Source organism: Pteropus vampyrus, unplaced genomic scaffold (assembly GCF_000151845.1).
Source record: "Pteropus vampyrus isolate Shadow unplaced genomic scaffold, Pvam_2.0 Scaffold135, whole genome shotgun sequence".
NCBI lineage: Eukaryota > Metazoa > Chordata > Mammalia > Chiroptera > Pteropodidae > Pteropus > Pteropus vampyrus.
In genome coordinates, this window is record NW_011888916.1 from 4,239,253 (window position 1) to 4,266,173 (window position 26,921).

The 26,921-nt window shown below is 46.8% G+C and overlaps 1 protein-coding gene across 2 annotated transcripts in view; it reads right to left on the reverse strand.

Annotated features, from left to right (window-relative positions):
• Nucleotides 1–26,921, reverse strand: part of AGBL4 (ATP/GTP binding protein like 4) — a 1,052,851-nt gene that overhangs the window by 81,864 nt on the left and 944,066 nt on the right. For both annotated transcript variants that reach the window (XM_023535058.1, XM_011367669.2), the window contains exons 8-9: nt 21,174–21,288; nt 5,638–5,749 (exon numbers count right to left, since the gene is read on the reverse strand). In XM_023535058.1, coding sequence (XP_023390826.1) covers nt 5,638–5,749; nt 21,174–21,288 — 227 coding nt within the window. The remainder of the gene's footprint in view (nt 1–5,637; nt 5,750–21,173; nt 21,289–26,921) is intronic.

A 26,921-nucleotide genomic window follows, 5' to 3' on the forward strand; every position in this document is an offset into this window, starting at 1 on the left:
GGGCAGCTGAGGTCTCCCACCTCCATTCTATTGCTCAGCTTCCCCTGGAACGCCCTCTCCCCTTTCCCTGTAACCCCCCTCATCCCTGAACCATAGCCATCTGATAAAGTATTCCCAAAGGTCCAAATTCCTTGAAAATCCTTCCTTCCATACCCCTCACACAGACACAGACACAGACACAGACACACGCACTCGCGCGCGCGCGCGCGCACACACACACGCACACGGATCTCCCCCAACCCCATATTTCCAAAGCACTGTGCTTTCTCGATTATAGCACACCTTCCTGGATACCTTGCATTAAAGGTATTTTCATAAGAGTCTGGCATTCCCATCAGACTGTCAGCTCTTCCTGGCCTGACATCCTGCCTCATTAACCTCTGTAACACCAGAGGTTGTCCAAGAATCTTGCACATGGTAACATTGAGAAGTGTGTGTTTGATTCAATTAACTGAGTGTTTTTATAGCAATGCCTGCTTTTTTATTTATCTCTACCAAACACTTCTCTGGGTGTGCCTCACAGGTACATAGATGCTAGCAGAGTGGCAGATGGACGGTCCTGGGGAACTCATCCATAAGTGGGCTTAGCTTTTTAAGATTGCACTTGGACATACATGTGCGAGGAGGCCCCTGTGTGTGCTCTTGTGTGAGTGACTCTGGTTGTGTGGCTGATGGTGTGATGTGAAGTCAGTGTCATCCTCTATGGTGTGTATGTTAGGATAAAGCCAAACTCCTGTGGGCAGAGTGTGAGCTCTCAGCCGAAAGGCGATGGCCTTTCTGGTGCTAATTCCCTGAGGAAGAGGTAGAGCTCAGACCTAACACCAGTGTGGGAAGGAGAGATCTGGATGTAGAGCAGAGGTGGAACTGGCTTCCCTGGTCTTCTCTCCCCTCAAGGTACCAAAGTCAGCGGTGGGTAGAATGGGGAGGCACTGAGGCCAGGGGTGAAGCAAGTTAGTGAAGATGATCAGAAACCTGTGTCATGGGGATGAGAGTGGCTGATGCCATCTCAGGTTCTGTCCCTTGGAGTTTTGGACAATCTCAGCAGATTGCAGGGGAACCCAGGCGATGGTTTGTATACACAGACCAGAGCCTTAAGTAGGGGGCACAGTGATGGTGGAGGCAGAACCCGGGATACTCTGAGGGGAGGAAGGGAGTTTGGGGAGGGGTCTGTGGCGCAGCTGCTGCTTTGCATCAGGAGAATCTTGTAAAAACCAAATCACAGAGGCTCTGGGTTGGCTTCACCATTTGCTCAGATGAGTACCTGCTCAGAGCCGGGTCCCTGCTGGGCACTGGGCTCTGAGATGAATCAGCCAGACTCTGCCCCGGGGGGGCCAATCGATCACAGTCAGTGAACAAGGGCCACACTGTCCACAGAGAGCTGCCCTGAGAATGGGAAAGAAAAGACTTTCTATCTGAGGTCTAGCATAGTCCTCTGGGTTAAACACTCCTTTGTCAAGATCATCACTTAACATCCAAGACTCTGAGAGGGACGAAGGATTTGGTGAGCACAGGACTAGGAAAGCAGCCTCTGAAGTAAATGCCATCAGTAACACAGGACAGCAGGTTCCTGTTGCCAGAAGACAAGGACACCAAAGGGCTCATTCCAGGAGACTCACAGTGCACGTTGGACATATCACCCCTGCCCAGTTTCAAAGTCAGCAAGTCTAAAGCTTGTCCCATGCCTATTGTTCCTCCTGGGTTCCTATCTCAGCAAGTGCACCCCACCCACTCCGCTGTCCAAGCCAAACCGTGGGCATCATGCAAGATCCCTTCTCCCATCAGCTACAGTCACTAAGCCACTCATGTCTCCCTCTGTAATAGCTCTAGATTTCTCCTTTCCAACCCGACGGCCGCAAGCTCCAATGGTCTCCAGCCTGTAGCCTGGCACCCTCCAAATCCACCTCCTTACAGGCACCAGAGAGATCTTTCTGTAATGCAAATGATCCTGTCACTCCCCTGCTTGAAATCTTTCAGTGGCTCCTATTCCTGAGAATAAAGTCCAAATTGCTCCCCGTATCATAACCTTCCTCTGCTCCTCTGTCTGCCCCCAGTACCAGCCACACTTGAATGACTTGCAGTCTTCTAAGGGTGCCCCCTCTCGTGGCAGATGCACAGATGTCTCCTCTGCCTGGAAGGCCCTCCCTGCCCTAGGCGTCAACTCAGGTGCGGCCTCCTGGGTTGGGCTCCTTCTATGGGCTCCTTCTATGGGCTCCTTCTATGGGCTCTCACAACCCCTGTGCCTTTCTCTGCAAACGCACCCAGAATAACTATCTGTAAATGCCTCTCTTCACCTGGCTGGAACTCCTTAGGGTGGACACCAGTTCTGATTATTCCCAGCGCCCAGCACAGGGCCCGAAGGAGGTCAGTGAGGAACCACAGCACTCAGAGACACATCCTTGCCCATCAGGGAGGGTCTTGCTGATTCTCTGTTTGTTGATCTGTAAACAAAAGCCCAATGGGATAGAAGGGGTGAGGCTGTGAACATTTAGAAACAAAGCCAGAAGTTCTCCTGGCAGTTTAGATAGCTCCGGGCTGAGCTACTGTGATGACTCTGTGACAGTGAAGGTCAGGAGTAGGAACTCATTTAAAGCTATTAGGGCAGATACCCTCAGGACACTGAAGTGTTTGCAACTGGCCCAGATGACTCTTGAAGTCAAATGTGAGTTTGAATCAAATCCAAACAATGTTTGCTGAGCATCTGCTACATATCAGGTACTGTTCTAGGTGCTTGCACATAGCTTTTAAGTAGAGAGACTGTAATTTATCACCCAAACTGGGACACTTTTTAAAATTAAAATTATTGAGGTGAAATTGGTTAATAAAATCAAATATGTTTCAAGTGTACAATTCAATAATATGTCATAGATATATTGCATGTGTGTTCACCATCTGAAATTTAATTTCCTCTGGCACCAAATATTTGACCCCCTTTACCCTATCGACCTCCTGCCTCACCACTCCCTTCTGGTAATGACTAATCCATTGTCCATGTCTATGAGTCTCTGTTAACAGTAGGGTCCTCAAAATACTAAGCATAGAAATACTCTCTTCTGGGTATTTACCTGAAAAACTTGAAAACATTTATCTGCAAAGATAAGTGGCATTTTTAAGAGGAAAGGGGGCAGTATTGACAAATACTCCAGAACAACAGGTATGAGCCAAAACTGCCCCAAGGCAAGCTGAAACTTACAAGCATCCTACCTATAGGTCACATTTGGTGTGCTTTTTTTTGGTAACCCCTGACACAATTTGTAAGTCTATAGTTATCAGTATTTTCTTATTTAATATCTATTTCTCCACTAGATTGCAAGGGTTAGGGTTTTTTTCACTATTAGAACCACGGTGAATAGTATATAGAAAATATTTGATAAACATTTATGGAAAGAAGGAAGGAAAGAATGGAATAAAAGAATGGGCCAGGATAGAGGAAGGAGGGAAGAGAGGAAGAGATGGAGGGAGTTGGGATCCTGTTCCAGGTCAGCTTGACTCCGATATTAGTGCTCCATGTTCTTGCTTGGGGCATAAAGGAGTGGACTTTCCAGCAGAATATAGCTTACGCAACTAGCTCAGCATCCAAGTGTATTTATTAAGACCAGCCAGCTGATGACCATTCATGGCACAAAAGAGATGCCTAACATCTCTGTAAATCAATCTTATCTCCTCTATGTTCTGTGACATAGGTGAGTGCCCAGTTGTTTGTGAAAAAAAATCAGTGACTTCTGAGGATGGCATTGGCAGGCTGAAGCCTCTTCTCTTTAGCAAACCTAACCTTTCTCCCTTGGTTCTTCCCCGCCCCTTCACTCCGCAATTCTCTCCTCGGGATTCACCTAAAACACCACTTGTTCGGTGTCTGTCACTTCTCCTGCCTGCCTGTGTCTTTTCTTTTATCATGCCTCATTGTCCTCCCTATGAATAACTGTTTTGTGTCTATACACCATAGTACATTTTGCATAAGAGGATTTGCCATGTTCAATCTAATTCAATTCAACAAATAGTTATTGAATATCTATTATCAGCCAGGTCAGAAAAAATTCTAGGGGCTGTTCTCTCCGAGAAGAGATGGCAGAAAAAGAAAGCACTGTGATTCTATCAGGAAAACTTCAGTCAATGCCGAGGTGGAGGCAGGGGCGTTTGGCAGAAGCCAGCAGACAACAGATCCTTCCTGAGAAATTCAGAAGCAGCTTCTCTCTGCCAAGAAAGCTGATCAGGATGGCATTGAGAGTTCAGGGTAGTAAAGGGGTTTGGTGAGCACAGATAATACCTTCTTTTGTAGACAAAGAAGGATGTGCTGGAAAAGGAAGCAAATATACTAAAGCTATATGGCTACACAAGAAATGACACAGCAGGTGGGCTATAAAAAAGACCTAGGAGAGCCAAGTTCAAGGAGTATCAAGACAACAGTTGAATTAGCTACATTACACCTAAGTATTTACTTTTTCGTTAATCCTTGCTCTAATATATGCATTTATTTTTAAGTACACATTTCTGTCTGGTTAATATATATGTCGTTTTTTAATTTAGGTAATTTTTATTGGCTTCTTCAAAGAGTTACACTAATGCCTCTCTGAAATACCCCAACTCTTAGCAATCACTATGTGTCACCTGTTGTCAGTCGAGGGGATCACGAAATCACAGTCATCAATGTGGGAAGAGACTCAGATGTAATCTCACTACAACGTCTTCCAAACAGTCGAGTCTTCTCTATACACCATTTTTGACAGTGTCATTTAGCTTCCAGTTGAACACTTTTAATAAGCCAAAGTTCACAGTTTATATACCTACTTCATTCTCAGGCCGCTCTAATTGTTAAGAAGTGCTATTTCTCTACAGGCCTTACCTCTTCCTTTGGTCTCCACCTGAAAGATGACTGCCCTGTTCTCTCTGACAGCTCTTCGGAGATAGAATGATCATGGTCTACCTCCTTTCTCTAAGTTATGAAACCCCAGTGTCTTCTATTTCTTACAAAGTCCCGCTCTTCTGAGCAAACTCAGTGTGGACTCCCATTGCTCCCCTTCTTTCTGGAAGAGCAGGCCCTCTTCTCTGGGAGCTGGTTTGCCATTGCCACCACTCCCCCCAAGTCCAACCAGTGAGGCTATCCTGTCCTTACATATCCTTGCCTCTTGGGCCAGAGTCGACTTGCCCAGAGGTGAACAAGTCCTCCAAGCTGGGCCAATCATAGTCCTTTTAGAACTGGAACTCGTAGATGAGAGTAAGTCACTCTCTAGTGGTGGGAGCAACTGGATGTGACAATTGGCACATGCTCCCTACAGGTAGAGGAGGCCAGTCTATGGTCTTCAATTATATGAGATACTTTGGTATTCTTCTAATATATTCTCTATTTTTCTTAAATTATCTCTTTTGCTTGTAATCAAAGAGCCCTGACAAATGCGTATCTGTTCTAGTATATTTCCTTCATCCCACGAGACCTCCGCAACTGAACCCAGTATTTGTGAGGGGTGGGAAAAGACACTTGGATCTGTCCAATTCAGAGAAGAGACAAGCAATGATTTTGGCCCTCTGTGATTTTGGCCCTGGATTGCTAATTTGCAGCTCTTAGTGAACTTCCCCAGTACAAAACTGCCTTTTCTCAGAACAAGCCATATAGACCAGCAGCTGCCGAGGGATTCAGTTACTCACTGGGTCGTTGTACATCTGGATGATGAGTTGTTTCACCCCATGCAAGGTAGGGTGGGCCCATGGAGAAGGATCCAGCCAGTGGCGGTTCAGGTCAAATCCCATCAGAGAGCACCTAGGTAGTACCCAAAGTCAGAGTCAGTATAAACGGGACAAGCCAAGTTTCTTTTTTATCAAAATACACTTAGGAATAGGAACAGTCATTATGTCACTTCCTTAGCATTTTTTTTTTTTTTTTTGCCAGAGACATTTTTAAGCTTTTTCACGTGTATTAATTCATTTAATGCTTTCAGTGACCCTATGAGGTCACTACAATTATAATTCTCACCTTACACAAGAAGAAACTGAGTCACAGAAAGGTTCGAAAATATTTCTCTGGAGCAGTCTCACTTGAGTGCCCATGCTCCGAGACCACAGATTCATGCACATCTCCTATACAGGGCCGTAGAAAGAAATGCTCAGGCAAAAACCACTGGTGTTTCTTTATTCCTCTTACACCCGTAGCTAATCTATTGTCTTTACGTTCAAAATATATTCAGAACCCAACACCTTTGAATCACCTCCACTGATATCACCTTGAGCTTGGACCAAGGTTTGGAGCATTGTAATATAATCTCTTACCTTGTCTCCTTGTTCCCACTCTTGTACCCTCCCACTCCGCCTTTACCCTATTCCCCCACCCCCCACTTTCCACATAATACCCAGTGTGTTCCTCTTAACCCATAAGTCAGATTGTGTTTTTTTCTCTGTGCTCAAATGGTTCCCTGTTAGATGCAGAGTAAAAGCTGAAGTCCTTACAACAAGCCACAAGCCCCCATGTGGTCCATCCTCGCTGACCCCTCTCACATCAGTTCCTACCACCATCTCTCTTGCTTCTCTGTGCCAGACACGGGCCTCCCCTCTTTTCCTCCAACACGCCCGGTGTATCCTGCCTTCGGCTTTTGTGCAGGCTCTCCTCCTGCCTGGAATTCTCTCCCTCCAGGTATCCGAATGACTCACTCTCACTTATTTCAAGTCATTGATTGAATGTCACCTGCTCGGTGGAAGCTATTCCGCCCACCTTCTCCATACTCTCTCTCGGGCACATTAAAGAATTTCACTAGGGCAAGTTCGACCATAACCTCTGATTCTCTTCCTCTCCCTCTTCCTCCTTTTCTTGCTCCAGATCTGCTCAAAGCCCTGCTTGTACTTCGAAGAGGTACCTCATCCAGGTCTCTGTCCCCATGTCTCCATCTGCTGGGCCTGCGCATACTGTATGTAGGCACTCACCAGGGCAGCCCAGGCTGAAGTTAATGTCCAGAAACTCTGTACTCGCTCACAATTCAAATTACCTTCCTCGCCCTAATCCCAGAATGTCTCCCACACTGATCCATCTTGCCTTCCTGATCAAGATTCATCTATGGCTCTCCATCACCTATGCGGTTTTCACCAGATTCAAAACTCATAATGGCCATATTCCTCTCTCCTCTTTCTCTACCCAAGTTGTCCCCCTTTTTCTTCTCTATCCCTCTCTCTCACTATTTTACTTTCCTATCTTATCTTCCAAGCTCCTTTCTCTATTTCTTTAAGCAATACAATTTAACCACCTCTCAGCTTATGAAATTTGCATTCCCATCTATCACCCTACTCAGAAAAATAAAGGACTCTATTGAGAATCCACCTCTCCTTTGAGATGGTTGGGGTAGGGATGGTGGGTAAATAATAATAATGTCCCCCTATTACTTAAAATAAGCATGACGGGAACCCTGTAGGAGAATAACTAATGTTTCGTGGGGACATATGCGGAAAGGCTTCATTGAGGACAAGTCATTCGAGTTGGGAGCAGAAAGAAAAGTGTAAGTGAAAAAAAAAGGGACTGTGAAACCACCTAGGATATTGGGAGAATGGTGGACAATTTGATTTGACTGAATCAGAGAGTATGTGGTGAGGAGGTGGTACTGGGGAAGCTGTAGAAGGAGATGAGCCTTGAATGCCTGGCAAGGAGTTTTGTTATTTTGTCTTCGATTTGCTGTATTTTAGACCAACCAAGTGCTGATGTTGGCTTCTCATTGATCGTAGTGAGAACAGAGATCGCTCTATATACAGGTTACAGCAGCATCACCATTACCATCAAGGGAACACAATCAAGTTACTAACATTACTCTGCCTCAAGAATTAAGTACTTTACTGAATCCAAAATACTTTATCTAGGTTAACCTTATGAGGAAGACTCTATTGTTATTCACATTTTACAGATGTGGAAGCTGAAGCACAAAGAAGTTATAATCAACTTGCTTGAAAAAGAGGTGACATCAGGATTGGTAGACAAGCCTTCTGACAACCCCTGCCCTCAAGAAACATAGTCCAGCAGGAGAAAGAAGATATGCTCACAAACTTATGTCCATTTATAATTCAGGACAATGTTGTGAGCATTAAATGACATAACGCATGTAACTAACTTAACTTAGCACATGTTCTGGCACATAATAGCAGCTCAAAAATGTTTTATTATTGTTTTATGCGACGACCTACATGAGCGACATGGACTAAGTTTTCAGTCCACAGGTTGCTGGAATGGACAGCAGACAGCACTGATCGGGGGTAACATCCTACCTTTTCCGCCAGTCTGGGTATCAGGCAGAGCTGAGTTTATATCCATGCTCTGTTTCTTCCTAATATAATAGGCATCTGTCTGTTCGTGTGGAGGTGGGGGCAGGAGGAGAATGTCCAGCATCTCTTTAATTAGATGGCGTGGAAGGGGATTTGCTCCTCCATCATTACAAGGTGATGAGACTGTGATTGTTCCTTTTCTCCCACTACAGAAAACAGAAGAGCCAGATGCTTCCTGTTTGTGTAGCATAAAATCTCTATCATCTTGGGAGAGTCACCTCGCTTCCCTAGGCTTCATACTCTTTGTAAAACAAGGGAGTCATATTTCACTAACTGGTCTCTCTTCCAGCTCTCTCATAAGATTCTAAAACACCAATAGTGGCTTTACTCCCTAAGTTAGAGACTTGGAGGAAGCATACCTTTCTAATAAAGTTAAATACAAAAAAAACCAAAAAACAAAAAACAAATAGTCTTTAAAAAAAAGGATTGATACAGTTTTTTAAAGAAATACTAAATCGTCAATCAGTATCTTAACATTAATTGCACGCATTTTTATTTGCCAAGAGCTTGGTTTATTGGTGTAGCCTGGGCATTCATCCTTCAACATTTGAGATTTACATGGGACCCAATCTTTGCCTCTAGCAGACTTCAAGTTGCTCTAGCTTTGAGGAGGGGATAACAGTGTGCCAAGAGTCAAGGCATGAGAGAGTATTCCAGGCAGAGGGTGTGACCATGTGCAAAGTCAGGGAAGCGAGAATGGTTGGAAATTATACCTATTTCAAACAGGCTACTCATGTGCTATGCTTGTTTCCCTAACTCGGCTGTAAGCACCAGAAGTGCAAGGCTGGTGCAGGCTCTTTCTCTTCAGTGGTTTCAGGACCCAAATCAGCTGTCTAAAGACAGGGGAATGGACAAGATGTCAGTCTCTCACTCCTGTGATTGCCAAGTTAGTCATCAAATGTGAACTCTTGGGTCTCCTTGGTGCTCTTCTATTTTGTTACTTATTTTTAAGATGAAATATCTGAATGAGCTCACCATCAGGACCCATGTTATGACATAGATGGAGCTGTTAGTGGCACCAACGAGACAGAGTATTTGACATTAGGACCATTCAAGAAAATCCAAATGTATATATGACTGTATAATATATAATTTCTTTCTCTTGAAATGAACATACTCTTGAGTATCCTTTCTTCTTCCAGACTGTGAGCCCAGTGAGGACAGGGACTATGTCTAAGTCATCTTGTCTACCTCCACTCCAACTTATCTACTATGGACCGAGGTACAGAGAAGGTTCACTATATCTATTGAATGAGTGAATGAATAGTTGCATAAATGCATAAACAAATGTCCTAAAGGTTTGCAAACAAGGTTTAGATAATTACTCGAAGATATATTTTGAAAAATAGTTAAATACCTATTATATGCTGGACACAATAACCAAATGAGGTAGGAATTATTTATCCCCATTTTATAAAAGAGCAAATAAAATGCAAGAGAGATTTGACCTTGGGAAGGTCACTTAACAATTGCTAGGATATAGAGTTGGGATTTGAACCTAGGTTTTATTGATGCCAGGGTGTTCTACAGTGACTCTTTGAGGTCCCTCTAGCCATCAGCAAGATTGTGTGATCTACGAAAGAGATACTAAGCTACACTTTTGCTCTTTCCTGTACTGTACTGGTCTCTTTCTCCTCTGCCCAAAGGCAGAGATGCAGTGGTTCCAGAGAACATTATTCGAATGGCAAATAAATAGCTCTATCTCATGAAGGGCATCATGCCTCATCCCTGTTGCAATAATGGCAGCTAGAATGAGAGCAATGATTTTAATTCCCCTCTTATAATTTCCATTTCATCTCCTGTAAAGGATATAAAAAAAGGCAGCTTGGTGGCTCCAGATCAATCTTGTTCTGAGCACTGTGGGGCTGCATGCTCCTGGAAGGGTGGCATTGACAAGCGGAGATGTATGGGATTTGCATGCAATTGTCCCTCAAACGCAGCAGTTTTTCAGCACGCCCAATGAGCTGGATTGGATTATGTATATTTGCACCAAAAGCAAAATAAATATCGCTTTATTTAATACCACTAAAAGGTTGGGATTCAATTGCCCTTGGCCTGAGGCACCTTCCAGCTTTATTGATTGGCCAGTGTCAGAATGCCAGACAATCTGTCATCCACAGCTTCTGCAAAATGCTTAGCAGGTGGGGTGGGCTGTGCTGTGGTGAAGATGGAGGACAGCAGGCAGTGTCCTTTGTCCTAAACACAAGGGATAATTATAATACGTCTACTCCTCATCACCACCACCAGGATATTTAAAGCATTTCCTTCACACCCCTTCTTAGATTATCACGACAAGGAGATATCTATGACCGGGGCTGTGGCGGCAGAGAGGAGGATGGATAAGAACACAGGTTTCAAATCAGAAGGACTTCGGTTTGTGTCCCAGACCTACCACTGAGTAGTTCTGTGACCTTGGACAAATTCATCTGTTTTGCTTAAAGACCTGAAAGCCACGGGAGGCCAGAAACTGAATCTATCTCATCTGCCATTGAGTCTGCAGTGCTAGCACAGTGTCAAGTACACAGCTGACTCTCAGTTAAACTGTGTGAATAAAGGCTCAGAACGGTTAAATAATTTGCCTGTAGCCAGAAAGGACAAGTGACAGAGGCAGGACTTGAACCCAGTTTGCTGGCTCTAAAGCCTATACCTATGTTCTTAGCCATGACTATATTCTCTCTTTGCAGTCCTGGGAGTCAGGTCGGCACGTGATAGAGGGATTAATGTAAGGTAAGCGGTGGATGCAACACCCTTAATTTTTAAATGGGGAAACTAAGTCTCAAATGGGAGACTAGCATGAAGGGAACTTTTATGAAAATCAACAAAGACTCCCATGCCCCAACCTCCCCATCCAGGTTGACAACGTATAAATAGGTTCCCCTTCTGGGTAGGTTAAATACAAAATGATGCCCCTTGCTCTGGCCAGACTTGGGGGTGGAAGCAGAATTGCAGCCCCCATTGGCCCCCTCCTTCCAAGAGCCTCTGTGCACAAACTATATGACCATGTGAAGTGACCCTGGACCTGTCCAAGGTTCCTAGCAGAGCCAGGGGTAGTGCTCAGGTTTCTCACCTCCAAGGGTCAGCCAGGTCTCTACCATGTAATGGTGGCCTTTCTGGAGGGTGGCGGGATTGGGGGGAGGGGGTGCTCAGACCACGCCTGGAAAAGGATCATCTCCAGCCCTACACTTTCTGGGGCCTTTTCTCCCAGAACTTATTCCTAGTGGACAAAGAGCAGGTTTGTCGGAGTACTTCCTCCCTTCCCGTGGAAAGCATGTGCTCTGGGGATTATCTCTCCTCCTTCCCGTCCTCTGTTTGATGACAAACACCAGGTTTGGTGGTGGTCAGGTGTGTGTGAGATGGGAGGTGGGTAGGTGGGATTTCCACATTGCTTATAACAATTCTGTGAGCTAGTCACCAATCGGAAGGCACCCACAACTTCATAAAATCCAGTCCCCACATTCAAAAGATGGGGAACCTGAGGCTAAGGTCACGCTGCTATGTAACTGTAGAGTCGGAAGTCCATTTTAGAACTGATGGATTGTTTCTCTTTATAAGAACACTGACCAGAAAAAAATTCCATTGTGACAGGCCTGGAGGAACACGTTTTCTAAAGGAGTGCACTGGCCCTTGGGGCTAGGAATTGGCTATTTCGTTTTCCTAAGTGAAAAAGGGCAGAGGAAACCCAAAGGGGAAGAGAAGTCCTTCAGGTCTTCAAAAGATCTGGGAGCTGGCAAGACCCCTGCCCACCTGGTCTGAGAAGCAGCTTAGACTGAGAGAGAGAGCCACAACGCCTGGATAAGACCCTGGTTTGGCTGTGCATTAGCTGTGTGGCTTAGCTTCTCTGTGCCTCGGCACCGATCTGCAAAATGTGGATTTTGCCTATCTCAGAGGATTAAATAAGATCAGCTGTGTAAAATGCTGGGGACACTGCCGAGTTTGAGATAAATGCTACATGTATGTTAGCTGGTCTTATGATTTGATCTTGGTATGACCCTCAGTGTCTTCCACAATCTGGTCCCCACTTATTCCTCCAGCTCTTTGTACCATGGCCCCGATCCGTACACCATACAAGGATCCTATAAGTCCTATGAGCTAATCACAAAGAGGTGCCCCCTCCTATAGGATAATACAGTTCCTCCAAGTCTCAAAGGCTTGTTAGGGCTGGGCTGAAGGTCAGCCTCTACCTGCCCTGTTACCTGGGACCTTTGTGCTGTGTGTGAACCTATACTGTGGGCTGCAGCCCCAATCACATGTATCAGCCATGCCAGACCACCTGGCATTCTCCCAGGCTCCCTGCTCACTCAGGGTGCAGGCAGCAAGGCTCAGAGGCTGAGTGCTTGGGCTCCGAGCTAGCTCTCTGGTTTTGATGCTTGGATCTCCCTATGATCATGAGGCGTTGGGCAAATGATTTAACCTCTCTTTGTGCTTCAGCTTCCTGGTCTGTAATATGAAGATAATACAAGGAACCTACCTCATAGGTTCAGGGGATTGTTGGGACAAACCCCCAACTGCTTTCAATCTGAGTGGAGACTTTTAGTCCCCAGGAGTAGAGAAAATAGTTCTTTGTCTACATCCCCTTTCTTCCTCTTCCTGAGGGAGGGGATGGAACTTATCTGATTGGTCAGCCTGAGAAAAGGTGCAGGGCTTGTTAGGCCTAGCCTCTCTTGGCACAGCTTGTTTCGTTCTGTAGGGAGGGTACATTCTGGCCTCTTTTCCGCCACATGGTGTGCTTTTGGGAGACAGCTCTCTTCCTGCTCTGCTTGTGGCTGGTGAGGAAGTTGAATTTGGCGGTGAGGGAAAAAGAGGCCGATTTTAGCCACAGATATAAGCCATGCCTTCCAAATCCCACTTTTATCAATAATAAAGCTAATACTTTGACCTCTATCTTTCTAATCCCTGTACCTCCTTTGAACTTGGCAGAAACAGGATGAGAGTAGGAGTGGGAATATGATGAATTATCACCCCTACATCTCCGGTGGAAATAATACGCATAAAACACTTAGAACAGAACCTGGCAGCTGGTATAAGTTCACTTTATGTTTGTGTTATTATCATCACTGTTATCATTTAACATCATGATCCCTTTGGTTTAGAACGTGTTGCCGTGCTCTTCCCCTGGCTAACTCTTACTCATCCCTCAAGACTCATCTTAAATAGCACCTCCTCCATGAGGGCAAAGTCCATCTCAGTTCTCCAATGCATGGCACAGAGTACGCTCTGGGCGAATGTGGGAGGGAAGGAATGGAGGGGGAGGGGAAGAAAGGGGGAAAAAAGGAGAGGGGAAAGAAATAATTTGGTTGAAAGGTTTCTTAAGGAGGGGCAGAGTGCCAGCGAAGGCCAAGGTGTGAACTAGAGTAGGCCACCTCAGGGCACTGGAGAGGGCCCAGGAAGGCAAGGGGACTGATGGAGGGGGAGGTACAGGGCAGGGGTGAGGTGAATTGTGAGAGATGAAGTCGAGAAGGAAGTTCTGGGACACTGCATATGCCTTAAATACCAAGCTAAGGAGTTCCATTTCCTTCTGATGGTCAGTGGGAGCCATGGAAAGACTTTACATAGAAAACTGACACTGTTCAAGCAGTGGTTGAGGAACTAAGACCAGAAATGATGAAGTTCTTGATTCTATCATGATGTTTAGCTCCTCCAGACTCCCCAGCCGCCAATTCTGGGTTACGGTCTCCTCGGAGGCCTGTCTTCACTGTAGAGTCAATTATTAAAATCAACTTGCTATCAACTCTTAACTTTGAAATGCTATTCAGTTGCTTTCAGGGACAGAGATGGGGAGCTGCCTCCACAGACATCTAGCCATCTGGCCTTTTCTGTGGAACCTGGCTGGGAAGCTCATTTGAATAATTGGTTTTGGCGGTGTGCGCTTGTGGGTTAGACACCTGATTACACTGCCAGCCCCGATGTCCTTTCAGCCTCCATAGAAACATCACTCAGGTTACATAAAGCAGGAGCTAAAGTTCTGTCTGGCCCCTGCTGTCATTCATGCTTCATCTGGACTATGCGGCTCACTCGCTGTGTGACCTTGAATGAGTTACTTCGTCTCTCTGTGGCTTGGTTTCTTCTTTGCTCGAAGTGGGAAAGTGAGTCCTGCCCTGCCTATGCCACAGACTTCTTGTAAGGCTCTAACAGAAGATGGGAAATTGTGACTTAGTAGAAATGCAAGTGGAAAGATTTAAGTTGAGAAGAGCTCAGTGTCAGATAGCAATGTACATATGGCCTGTTTCAGAAGTATGGTCCTCACAATTGGGCCTGTGATAGTCTCTCCCTGCTCCTATTCCACTAGCTAGTTCTACAACTTGAGGGTGTTACCTGACCTACATATGCCTTAGTTTCCTCATCTGCAAAATAAGAATAATGATGGAGTTGTTCTAAGAATTAAGTAAAACAATACATCACTGGATGTTAACTACTCCTCATCACCGTCAACATTGCCACCACCATCGTCATCATCATCATTGTGATCATCATAACTGTTCAGAGGTGGACACCACGCCTCAAAGACAGACAATGGCGAACATCTGGAGTATGTTCAGAGGACGGCAGGAAGGACTGGGAGAGGAATGGATTTCAGATTCCACGTGGGCAGTTGGAAGGTTTTGGGGATCTTCAGCCTGGAGAGCAGGAGTGGTTGGAGTGAGTAGGGAGGAGTGGGAACACAGTCTTGGAACAGCTAAAGGGCCGCTGTGTGAACAGCGGACTGAATCTGAGTAATCCTTCATGGAGGGGAAGAAGCAGATGATCAGAACTGGCGTCAGTGCAATATGACGCTTTGGAAGGGAGAGAGAACCACCCAGACCTGGCTGGAGGTGAACAACAGAGGGGCACGGCTGTCACTTGGGGATACTTCTGAGGGTGACCCCTGCTCTGGGTGGGCACTGGATCAGATGTCTCTGAGCACCCTTTCTACTCCAAGGCTGATAACACTACGACAGAGGCGCCAAGCAGGCGAGAGAAACGTGGCTGGGGTGGAGAAGGAGGCACAGCAAGATGGCGCTGGCAGATCTTTCTGGAAGACAATAGTTGCAGTGAATCTTTGTTTTTCATTTCAAGCTTGATGAAAAATGCAGTTTTTATGCTGTTAAAGAACAAAAGATATTGACATCAATTCTATAGACCTAATTTTTTGTTCTGTTTTGGACAGTTTAAAATGTTTCCTCCTTTGGATGTTGAGGAGGACAAGGTCAGTCAGTGTGTGGTGTGTGTGTGTGTGTTGGAAATATCTCCCGTAGTGTTTCACTCTCTGCCATCTTTAATGATATTTTGCTATGCAAATCTATCTTTATCTCCTTTTTATGTCTGGCGAACTCCTATATATCTTCCATCTCTCAAAAACCTCCCCTCATCACTCGCTCAGAAGGAAACACTCACTGTTTTCAGTAGTGTAGCAGGGGGTTAAATCTGTAGCAGGCTATGACTGGCCTGCCTAGGGTCAAAAACCTAATCTGCCTCTTCCTGCTGAGGGACCTGGAGCAAGCTCCTTGGTACCTCTGTATCTCAATTTCCTCTATTTAAAATAGGGCCACAATACGGCGTTCATCATAGGGCTACTGTGAGAGTTAAATGCAATGACATATATGATGTATAGTTTGTAAGCACTTAGACATTAGCTCGAATTCTATCTAGGCCTCTATAGCATTACACACACGCACGCGCACACACACACACACACACACACCCAGGACAGCCACAGGGATTCTTATTGAGAAGGGCTGCCTCTGATTTCCATCTGCTTCCCTAAGGCCCAACACAGGGCCTGACACTCAGCAGGCCCTCTACAAACCTTAGTTAAATTGGATTGACTACACTCGAGCGTTCGCTGCTACGTGAGGAGCACCAGGGCCAAGAGACATGAGGCGCGGGTCTGCAGATTGCAGCAGCATCCATTTCCACCGCGGTATCCGCAGTGCCCTGCTACAAAGCTGAATCATTTCTGCACCACCCATGGAGGCCTGCTCCTCTCCCCCGCCTTCACGTTCCCAAGAAACACTGAGGCTTTCTGAAGATGAGAAATTTCACAGCATCTTGCTATCTTTTGGGTAACTGCGTATTTTATGATGACTAATAGGCAATTACTATGGTAATATTGCAATTCAGCATGTGTGAGGTTTGGGAAATGAGAAATTATGGGTAACTACTTTGGACTCATTTCTATGGTAACAAAAAGTAATTGTCATTAAATACCAGTTATACTGAGGCTGTACCTGGTAATTATAGATTTTTATGCCCAGAAACATAAATAAAACCAATAAATTTATTCAAAGGTCTATGACTGTTTACTTATACGTGGCTCTATGGAATACACAATGACAAGCACCTAATTAAGAAATGCAAACCCAACACAGAGTTTCATATTGTCATATGGAGATGGAGAGTCTGTTTTTCAAATGCAAGGCAACTCGTGCATTACACATGCTCAGAAGAAAACACGGTGGGGTACACAGGTGGGGGTGGGGGCTGTATTCTCTGCAAAGAAGGTGATGGGGGAGGAGGAGGTGGCAGAGCAAGCAAATGCTGCAGTGCGTATGGGTGGCCGCACCTACTGCCGGACATTGAGGATTGCCAACTGATGACAGTCACCCCCCAACCCAGTGGCCTCCCATCTAGGAGTCCCCTGCAGCTTCTTGGGTCTGCGATACCTGAAGTGACTGTATTTATCCCTCAAGACCTCTAGGCCCCAGATCCACCTCTGAGACTCTACGAAGATGCTCACATTGCATCAGTAGTCACGCCATTCTTATTTTTTTTATTGTGGTAAAATACACATAACACAAGATTTACCATCTGAATCATTTTTAAGTGTACAGTTCAGTGGTATTAAGGACATTCTTAATGGCACGCTACCAGCACCACCACCCGAATTCAAAATGCTTTTCATCTTATAAAACCGAAACTCTATACCCACTGAACAATTAATTCTTCATTCCTTCTCCCTCCAGCCTGTGGCAGCCAGGATTCTACTTTCTGTCTCTGTGATTTTGACGACTCTAAGTGATAGCTGCTCTACACTGGGAGCTGCAGCTTGTGCCAGGGCACAATTACTAAACACGGCTGTTAAAGTTTATTTATTCAGTCAGATACTATACATCGAAGGCCCAGTCCGTGCCAGGCACCACACTTGGCTTTGGGGATGCAGATAGACGAAGTCCTGACTTTATGGGGTTTACCATCTACAGAAGGAGACGGCCATTAAATAAATAGTCACAAACACAGGATTGGGGGCTGGCATGAAAGGACAAAACAGAATGCTCTGAAAGAGTGTAATGGGAGACCTACTTCATATCAGAGGCTCTGAAAAAGAAAAAGGCCAGTGTAATTGAAGTGTAGTAAGGGACACGGAGTGTACAGTTGCCCTGTGTCTTTATTGTATGCCATAATATCATTGTTATCTACTGTTATATTTTCTAACTATTATAGGTGGCTACTGTAGAGTGTAATTTGGTTGTTATAAACTTCAGTATGGGCCCTCCATACCCTTCCCGTAAGCCACGGTCTAGTAGAATACACAACAGCCTAGTTAGTAAATGCTGCTGCCCCTTAACATAAGGAGTGTCATCTATCATGGTATAGCTGCCACCCTTTGCAGTTAAATGCTAGAGTGTACCTTGTCTAGTTTTCTATAAATACCATAAAATGCTAGAGCATAGATACGTGTGTTATTAAATATAAGCTTTGAGTGATCAGTTCTCCTGATCGTCCTTCCCAGGAGACAATTCCATGTTTCTTCAATGTAGAAGAAAGAGAAGTAGGTGAAGGAAGAGGCGGAGGGGGAGGGGGAGGGGGAGGACAAGGGAAGTGCTTTGAGAGCAGGCCTGACTCGTTTTCCACACAGGGTCTGGCATGTCTGCTGCGGGCTACAGTGGGAGTGTGAGGCAGCAGGAAGGTTCACCCGCTCTGGCTCAGACAGACCTGCACCCTTGCCTGTTCCTCACAGGCCACAGGACCTAAGGCAGATTACTTCACTTCGCTGAGGGTTAAGAGACTGCACATCCTAAGGGGATATTGAGAGAGTGAAAGTCGGAGAGCCTGAGAGAGAGGCAGCCAGGGCACGGTGTCTGGTGTCTGTGTTCAAACCTGTCTCCCGCGATGTGACCAGTTCCTGTGAGGTCTGGCTCTGTTTATAAGTCTGCCCCTCCCTTCCTCCCTTCCTCCCTCCCTCCTTCCTCCGTCTTTCTTCCCTTCCTTCCTTGCTTCCTTCTTCCTTCTCTCCCACCCTCCCTCTCTCCCTCCCACCTTTCCTCCTGTACTTAAGCTAATTTGAGATTTTTATTCTTTGCAAGCAGAGGAACCTTAACAAAGACCGTCCTTCTCAGAGTGGATATGAAGATTAAATGAGATAAATGTGTGAGTTCTTGATGCAGAATTCTCGGTGGCATTTTCCACAATGTTTTATAACCCTAACACCACTGGGGGCGGGGGGTGGAGGGGCAGGGAGGAGAAAGACAAGCTCTATAGGAAAAGTGTTCCTTGACACTTAACTTTGGGAAACACTGAATGCTATCTTCCCCTCTTGAGATCCTTGCTTATTAGCATAACCGAAACTAAAAAACCTTATTGTAAAAGAACATGTTTAACTCTGCTTAGCTCTGTGTTTCCCAAATCCGTTCAAACTCCAAATTCTTCCCCCCACCCCCCTGCTGTTAAGACTTAGCAAGTCCCATCAAGCCATGGGAAATAACTGCTGTAGGCAGTAGGGTGGCTCGGGGAGGGGCTGGCATAGAGGACCTCTAAGGCACCTTGAAGCTCTCAATTCTGAGTCTTTATTATTATTTTCCACATTCTCCAAATCTTTAGTAGTGAGTTCTCATGATTGATAGGCTCTTTGTAGCTACCTAGAGCTGTTTTAGCAACAGGATTAATGCCTGTGGTTAGAGGTTTTCTCCTACTCTCATAATGAGAATCACATTCTTGCTAGGAGAACGTTGGGGGCTTAAACTTCAGTACAGAACTGTTTCTGAGGGTTAGAGCTCTTTTATCCTGAAATCCCAAATCACAAAATCTGGAGCTTAAAGAGATTAAAAAAAAAAAAAAAAAGCATCTACTTCCCCATGACTACCCAACTGACCATCTGAAACCCAGAGAGAGGGGAAGGATTTTGGCCAAGGTCACAGACTTCTTCCCAACTCATCATCCCTGGACAGTGGATGATGACATAAATGTGTGTGTGAAGTGGACGGTATTGACCTGTCTCTGGCCACTGCTGCTCTTGTAATTAAACAGAAATGTTAACATAAATCAAATGGTTTTTCTACCACCATTATCACTAACAGTGCATCTGTCTGGGGAAGGTGAGAAGGCATTACTCTCAGGCCTGCAGCAAGCCGTAAAGCCTGCCAGCACTAATGAACCATCACTTGTGCCAATTAAGAGAGGAAGCAAAACTGTCTTTAATTAAGGCATCATGCATCCCAGGGGCTCTCTCTAACTCATACCCAGGGGGACTAGGAAGCCCCTCTGGACCCAGTTGCCATGCTCTTGGAAAACAGTAAACCAAGCCTGTTTAAAATGAACCTGGCTGGGTATAAGACAGTCTGGGTTCTGGACTGATCTCTGCCACTGACCTCAAGCAAGTCTCATCTCATCTCTGGGCCTCAGTTTCTGCATCAGTAAAGTCATAGCTTTTCTTCACTAGTATTCATCAAATACTTTTTGAGCACCTACTGTGTGCTGATCCCTGCTGCTAGGCACCGGGGCATATACTAAGATTGTCAAGGCTCAGTCCCAGCCCTGCGGTGGCCTGAGTGAGGGCCAGTGGGGTCTGTGTAATGGATAAAACTTGTTTGATAACCAGGCTGGTGTGAGCTCAGGGAAGGCAGCGACCAATTCTGTTTGGGTGTTTGGGGGATGTTTTTCAGAAGGAGGAACATGAGCTGAGTTGTGAAGGGGGGTGAGTGAGATGAAGAAGGGATGAGGAGAGTCTGGGCAGAGGGCAGCCTCTCTAAAGGTAAGAACAGGACATGTCTCGGGAACTAGGCTTTGCTTAGTGTGGCTAGAGCCACTAAGAATGGAAGGTGGGAGGTGAAGCAGGAGGGTGGGAGGCGAGGCGGCATGGTGGACAGACAGGCACCGGGTCATACAGAGCCTTGCATGCAAAGCTGAGGAGTTCGAATGTTTTCTTGGGAGCTGTGGGACTAATCAGTAATAAAGCTGTATAATTTGGGCAGGAAAGTTAGACTGTAAATCACCAGCTGTATGACTTTGGGCAAGTCGGTTGCCTTGAGTGTTTAATACAGGTAATAATGCCATCTGAGAGGATTCAATGTTCTTTCGGCTGATGATCCCCTGAGCAGTGAGACTTTAGGTTGTACATAATAGTGCAGCTAGGAGAAACAGAATTCAAGACATGAGCGCAGGAATGAGTATGGGGCTATCTGGCATGCCCAAACCAAAAAGAAATGCCATTCAGATGATCTGGGATGATACTCTCCATCATTAACGATCTCCAAGAAGAAACACAGGGATGAAACAGTAATCATTATAACAGGCACGGGATATTCTGCAAAGCACATTCATCCCACCATCTCTTTTGATGCTTACAAGTGCCCTGTCAGGTAAGCAATTACTGTCTCCACTATGCAAGAGAAACTGAGCATCAGAGGGAAAGTGAATTCCCCAAGGTTACACAGGAAACAGGTGCCTAAACTGATATTAGGCCTCCTGATTCCTGGTCCAGCAAGCTGCCCAGAAAACCTCAGCAAGTGATCTCAGATGGCTGCGCATGACACAGCCAAGGCTCATTAGCCAGTCTTAACAGTCAGGGTGAAACTTCCTATAATGAACTCATGGGTAGTCTGAATGTTTTTCCTCAAAAATATATCCCTTTTCTTCTTCTTGTTTCTATCCACCATCTTATGACTACCAGCTTTCAAGCATCCTCACCCATCTCTCACCTGTAATTGCCCAGGTAGACTCCATCAGGGTTGAGCATTGGCGCGATCTTGAAGACCAGGTGTTCCCGTAGGGCACGGGCAATCGGGTGCTGGCTTATGAGGAAGTCAATGATCCCTAGGGAAAGAGAAAAATCTGAGTTAAAGTGTGTCAAGAGGGAAGGGGTCCATCTTCCTCAGCTTGGAAAATGATGAGAGCTCAACAAGTGATTTTGGGTGTATGCTGTTAGTCACTGTGGATATGTGGCTATAGAGTACGTGCTACCCAGTGAGTTTTATAAATATGTCTCTGTTTCCAAAAAATAGTTCAAAACATAATATTGAAGCCCATGGGCAGGAGGGAGAGAGCATTTCCCGTGGAGAGCACAGTCAGCTTCCGAGAGAAGATAACGTTTGACCTGCGCCTTTGAGGGCCCACGGTGTTTGGACAGACAGATGGGGGAGAGGCAGAACAAGCCGAACAATAAATTAAGAGCTGCTCTCTAATGGACACAGTTAGCTAAATGTTGACATTGGACTGATGGCTGTGGAGTCAGGGACCTTCGGGATCTAAACTCTCATGTTGCTAATGGCCACATCTGGAAGCAGAGAGGAGAAGGAACTTGGATAAAGTCACGTGAGAGGAGAGAAGTTTCTTCAGTGTCCCCCAGCTCTGCGCTTGTCCCCACGTTGACAGTCCTCTGCTCAACAGTCCCAGACTCCTTCTGCTTTCCACTGGCACCAACACCCCCTTGCGTCCAAGTCGCCAGGTTTAGGAAAGTTGAATTCCTCATGACTCTCCTCCCACAGTCCGGCAGTGCCCAAGTCTCTTCTTTGAATCTAGCAAATCTGCCCCTCATCTCCATCCCTCTGCCTTTCTTCTACTCTAGGCCACCATCGCATCTAGCCTGGGTGACAGCAAACGCCTTTGGAATGTGCCCTCATCACCATGGTCAGAGGAATCTTCCAAAAGTGCAAATCTGACCCTGACACCCACCTCCATAGTATCTTTCTGGTGATGGCCTGCACATGTCTACAGCAGAGTAGGGGGAAACAAACAGCTAGGAGCCCTGCCCTTTCCCCCCCGCTCTTCTCCACATTTCTACTTCTTCGTTGGGAACCTTCATGGGCAAAATGGAGCTCTGGGGTTCCACCAAATGACTGTAATGCTAGGAAGTAATAGAAGAGTACAAAACCCTCCCAAAATGCAGACGGGGGAATGCCTTTCCTGCTGGAGAGAGCAGGAAAGGCCTCAAGGAGAAAGAAGCTTTGAGCTGGGCCCTGAAAGATAAGTAGGTTTTGACAGACAGACAGGAGGAAGGCAGCAGGGTAACTAACAACAACCCACATGCCCAGCAGCAGGCACTTCGCTCTTGGAATCATAAACTGCTCCAGAGCACATTCCAGAGCATCCGTGACCAGTGAAGGATATCTCAGGCTTTTCATTAGGCCAAGGCTGAGCATTCATGGGCAGCTGAATGCCAGTTGGACATCATTTACTTCTCGGCCGATGCGGCAGTAGACCAGATGCCCTAATTTATTTGTTGGTCTTCATATTAAAGCTGCAGTTTGCCAGTAAACAGGCAGGGTAATGATGCCAGGCGCCCTTGTTAGGGGGTAATAATTGCTTAATCTGTCCACTAATTGACCCCGGCTCCCCGGCGGCCCTTCATCAAGGAGCCAGCCTGCGCCCAGGGCCTGGCCACGCTGCCTCAGAGAGTGGCTTCTAGAAATGGAGTAGCTCATTGTGATCCATCCTCCTTCACAGATGAACAGATTAATTGGGCTGCCAATTAGGCAGCTAATAAAAGGATGAGAGAAAACAAAGCCAGACTGGAGGCTGCAGCCACCCAGAGCTCCAGCTCTCAGACTGAGGGTGGGGCAAGGACGGGAGAGGTTTTAGACTCAGCTCTTGGCTTGAGGTCAGATGCAGTTCAACAGGAATCATTCCCATTGATCAGAACATTGGGAGGAGATCTTTCGCTTTGTTTTTGGTGTGGAGGATGGAAGTAGAGAGGAGTCTGAGGAGAAAGCTGGAGGAAGTAAGAGTGGAGAGGAAATGCCATCCCTGGCCACGGGCCGAAAGCCTTGCAAGGACCGAGGCAGCAGAAAGAACGTGGCCTTAGGGACCTGTATTTGAATCGGAACTGGTTATTAGCTACAGAGGTTACCAGCTTTCTCTGACTGGTTTTCTCATCTTGATGTAGGGATAATAGTACCTAATCTAGAAGATTGCTGTGTGACTAGGTTAGAACTCCTGTATTTTAACTGCCTAGCACAGCACCCGAAAATTGTAATGTGCTTTCATTAACTCACTTAGATCGAAGATTGAAAGACAATGCAGGTAGTGGAAAACAGAACGGCTTTTGGAAGTAGGTGTCCTGGTCTGCGAAGTTCACTAACTATGGAATTTGCGAATGAGGATACTGAACTGGAGAAGCCAACGAGCCAGCAGTCAGCGAACCTCGGTTCCAGTTTTGGCTCAGTTACTGGATGACCTTTAGAAAGCCTGTGGGCCTACTCTCATCTTTAAAATTAAAAGAACTCGATCGTTCTCCAGGATGCACCCCATACTGACAGTCTCTGGTTTCATCTATTTTATTTCTCTCTCCCAAAGCAGAAGAATACCCCCTGCCAGTGAGGAGAATAATCTCCCTCCTGCAGGGAGGCACAATCCACCCTTTAAGATCGGTCTCTGCCCCTTCTTAAACAAGTGTGCAGGGTCCGTTCCTTCCAGCTAATTTAATCAGGAAGGTGGGAGGAAGCAGGATGACGGGAAGACTGGAGGCTAGAGTGTGGAGGAGGAGGATGAACAGGGAAGCTGGGCAGCAGAGGTCACTGCCCTGGGCCAGCCTTGGCCTGGCCCCGCCAGATGTCGCCTGGCCAACCACAGCTGAATATTGTTATTTCTCCCAGTGTTCTTGGTTCAGGGAGGCGCACACCGCAGGTGCCTAATAAATGCCCACTGGTAGATTGGCCCCAGGAATTCAACTGACTTTGGCAAACTATAGGGTTAGCTGAACTGATTATCGCTCATTCCACAAACATTCACAGCGAGGTCCACATCGTAAGCTTGGCATTCCCCGACGAAGAGGCGGTCCTGCCTTAGAGGGGTGCGGGTAGGGAAGCCAATCCCACTGTACAGACTAGCGAAGGCTGTGGTGAAAATTGCAAGTGAGAGCTCAGCGGGAGCTCGGGAATTCCCGCACAGAGGCTGGGAGGGGAGAAAGAAGATGGCTTGCTCGCTAACAGAGGGCTCTTCAGTTCCATGGGGAGAGCTTCATGTGTCAAGGCAAAGATGCTGAAACTGGACTATCTGGATTCGACTACCTGTGTGGCCTCACCCGCTCGGTTCCAGTTTCCTCCTCGGTTCAGGAGGAAAGAAGAAGAAGAATTACCTGTGGCTTACTGTGAGGATCTCTGTGAGTCAATATAGGCAAAGTGTCTGGCACACAGGAAGTGCATACGTGTGTGGTTTTAATCATTGCTGTTACTTGGTTTGGCTGAAAGTGTGGTGTTGGGAGGACGCTGAGAGAGAAGAGGGAGAGGGAAACGCGGACTTGCTGGTCCAGCTGAAGAATATGAAGGGCACAGGAGCCATTGCAAAGCACAGGGCCAGAGCTGCATTCTGGAGCGCCCCCTGGCTGCAGCATGGAATGCAGGCTGGAGTAAGTAGTAATGGAGGGTGAGATGTTCTGGAGGCAAAGGGGTGAAGGTAGCCGGGCAGACAGGGCAGAGAGCCAGCAAACAGAAAGAGGCTGCAGTCAGGAACCAGGGTACAATGTGGTGGTGACCTGCAGGGGATCTCCGGTGACCGGGGCCCAGAGAGTCACGAGGACGCAGCTGGTGGAAGGGAAACAGCAACTCCTGGCTCTTCCCTTCTTGCCTTACTGGAAAGAGCAACACTTGAAGCCAGTAGAACGGGTATGAATCCTGTCTAAGTCCCTGTGAGACACTCAGCAAGTGATGTCAGCACGCTGACCTATCTGTAAAATGGAGCCAATGGAACTACAGGTCAATCCAGCTAATGAACATGCAGTGCCCATCACTGGTCCATCTTTCGTCATTCGTGTCACTCATATCTATTGCGGACTTTTCTTGTTCTGGCACTGAGCCAGGCACTGAAAAAATAGTGGCAAAGAGGTAAACCTGTCCCTGCCCGCTGGGGCTCACAGCCTAGAGGCAAGACAGACCTGAACAGCACATCCGAGCCTCGATCTCCCAAACTCTAGGAAAGGTAACTTTCCTTATTTTCCTATAACTGAACTCAGTTTCCATTTTAAGGCCCCAATCTGCCAGGGGCTGGAAACTTAATCTGTCTTTTTGGGGTCCCCTTTCCCCCAAACCGCATAATTTCAGTGAAGAGTTCCGATGCTCTTGGAGGTAGTGGACAAAAACTCTTGTCACGTGTGTCACCATCTATCCGTGATTTGCAGAGTGATCTGCATGTATGTCTGCATGATGTTCTCTCTAGAGTGTTCTGTGTAGGGTTTATTGTTGCTCATCTCTGCTAAGTGGCAGGGTACTGCCATGGGAAGAGCCCAGGCTTGAAGTAAGACAGTCAGGGATCTCTGTTGGGTCCAAAGTGGGGGGTCCCCATGACAGGCCCTCTGCTGACCTGGCACCAGGCCCATCTTCCCTCAGCTGAGCCCGACGGACCCAAATTTCTGAATCGTAGGGAGTCTGGCACTGAATGGCCTGAGTTCATAGAGCGTAACTTCTTCCCACCCCCAATTCTGCCCATTTCACAGATGAGAAGACAGAGGCTTAGGGAAGAGAAAGACCCTATGAGAACCCCTTAGTGGACCTAGCGTTGTGCTTATGTGAGGCTATTTGGGCTAGAGAGAGACAAGAGGGAGAAGAGCTGAGGGACTGAGTTGAGAAGAAAGCAGAGCAGGGGAGGGGAGGAAGGAAGGGGCAAAGGTCACCACTTTACTGAGAGAAAATATTAGGCTGTGCTGGTCTTGGTGGCTGTGAGTGGGTGGGGGTGTGTGTGCGCGTGCGTGTGTGTGCGCGCGCGTGCGTGCATGTGCGTGCTTGCGTGCGTGCGTGTTCCCCTCTCTCCTCCTCTTCCCCCACAGGATAACCTGAAGGTGAGCTCCCCGAGGGAGGGCCATGCACATAACAGCAGGGCTTAGGCTGGGGGGCAGGAGACGTGGGCCCAGTCCTCACTCCACCACTAACTTTCCAGGTAATGTTCAGGGAGTCCCTCGGCTTTTCTGAAGAGTAGAGCTGAGAGCTGCCCAGTGACCCGGTAGGACTACTGAGGAAGAGCGAGAAGAGGGGAGAGTGGGCATGGCTGGTACCCACATGTGCCTGAGGCTGCAGTGAGCACCGACATACATGATCTCATTTAACCCTCCTTGAGGACCATACTGCTGTCCCATTTTGCAGGTGAAGAAACAGAGGCTCTGAGAACTGAGGACTTGAGGAAGGTTCCCCAGCTAGGAGGCGCAAGTGGCAGGATCCAAACTCAGGCCTGCCTGAGTCCAAAGCCTCTGATATGTCCACTCCCCATGCCGCCCTCCAGAGGGGATGTGCCTTGCCCACAGTATCATTCCATAAATGTAGGTTTATAATTAATTCAGTTATGAAGGATCTTAATTACGAAGTGAGCTTCAATGCAAGAGCAATCACTGGGCCAGGAGGAAGACCCAGGTCTAGTCCCGGCCAAGCTACGGACATTCAGCTTGACCTTCCCGGCATGTAGATGAGGAAGGCTCAGCTAACGGCTCTCTCAGGAAGCGGGCGAGGAAGTGGGGGAGGCACACA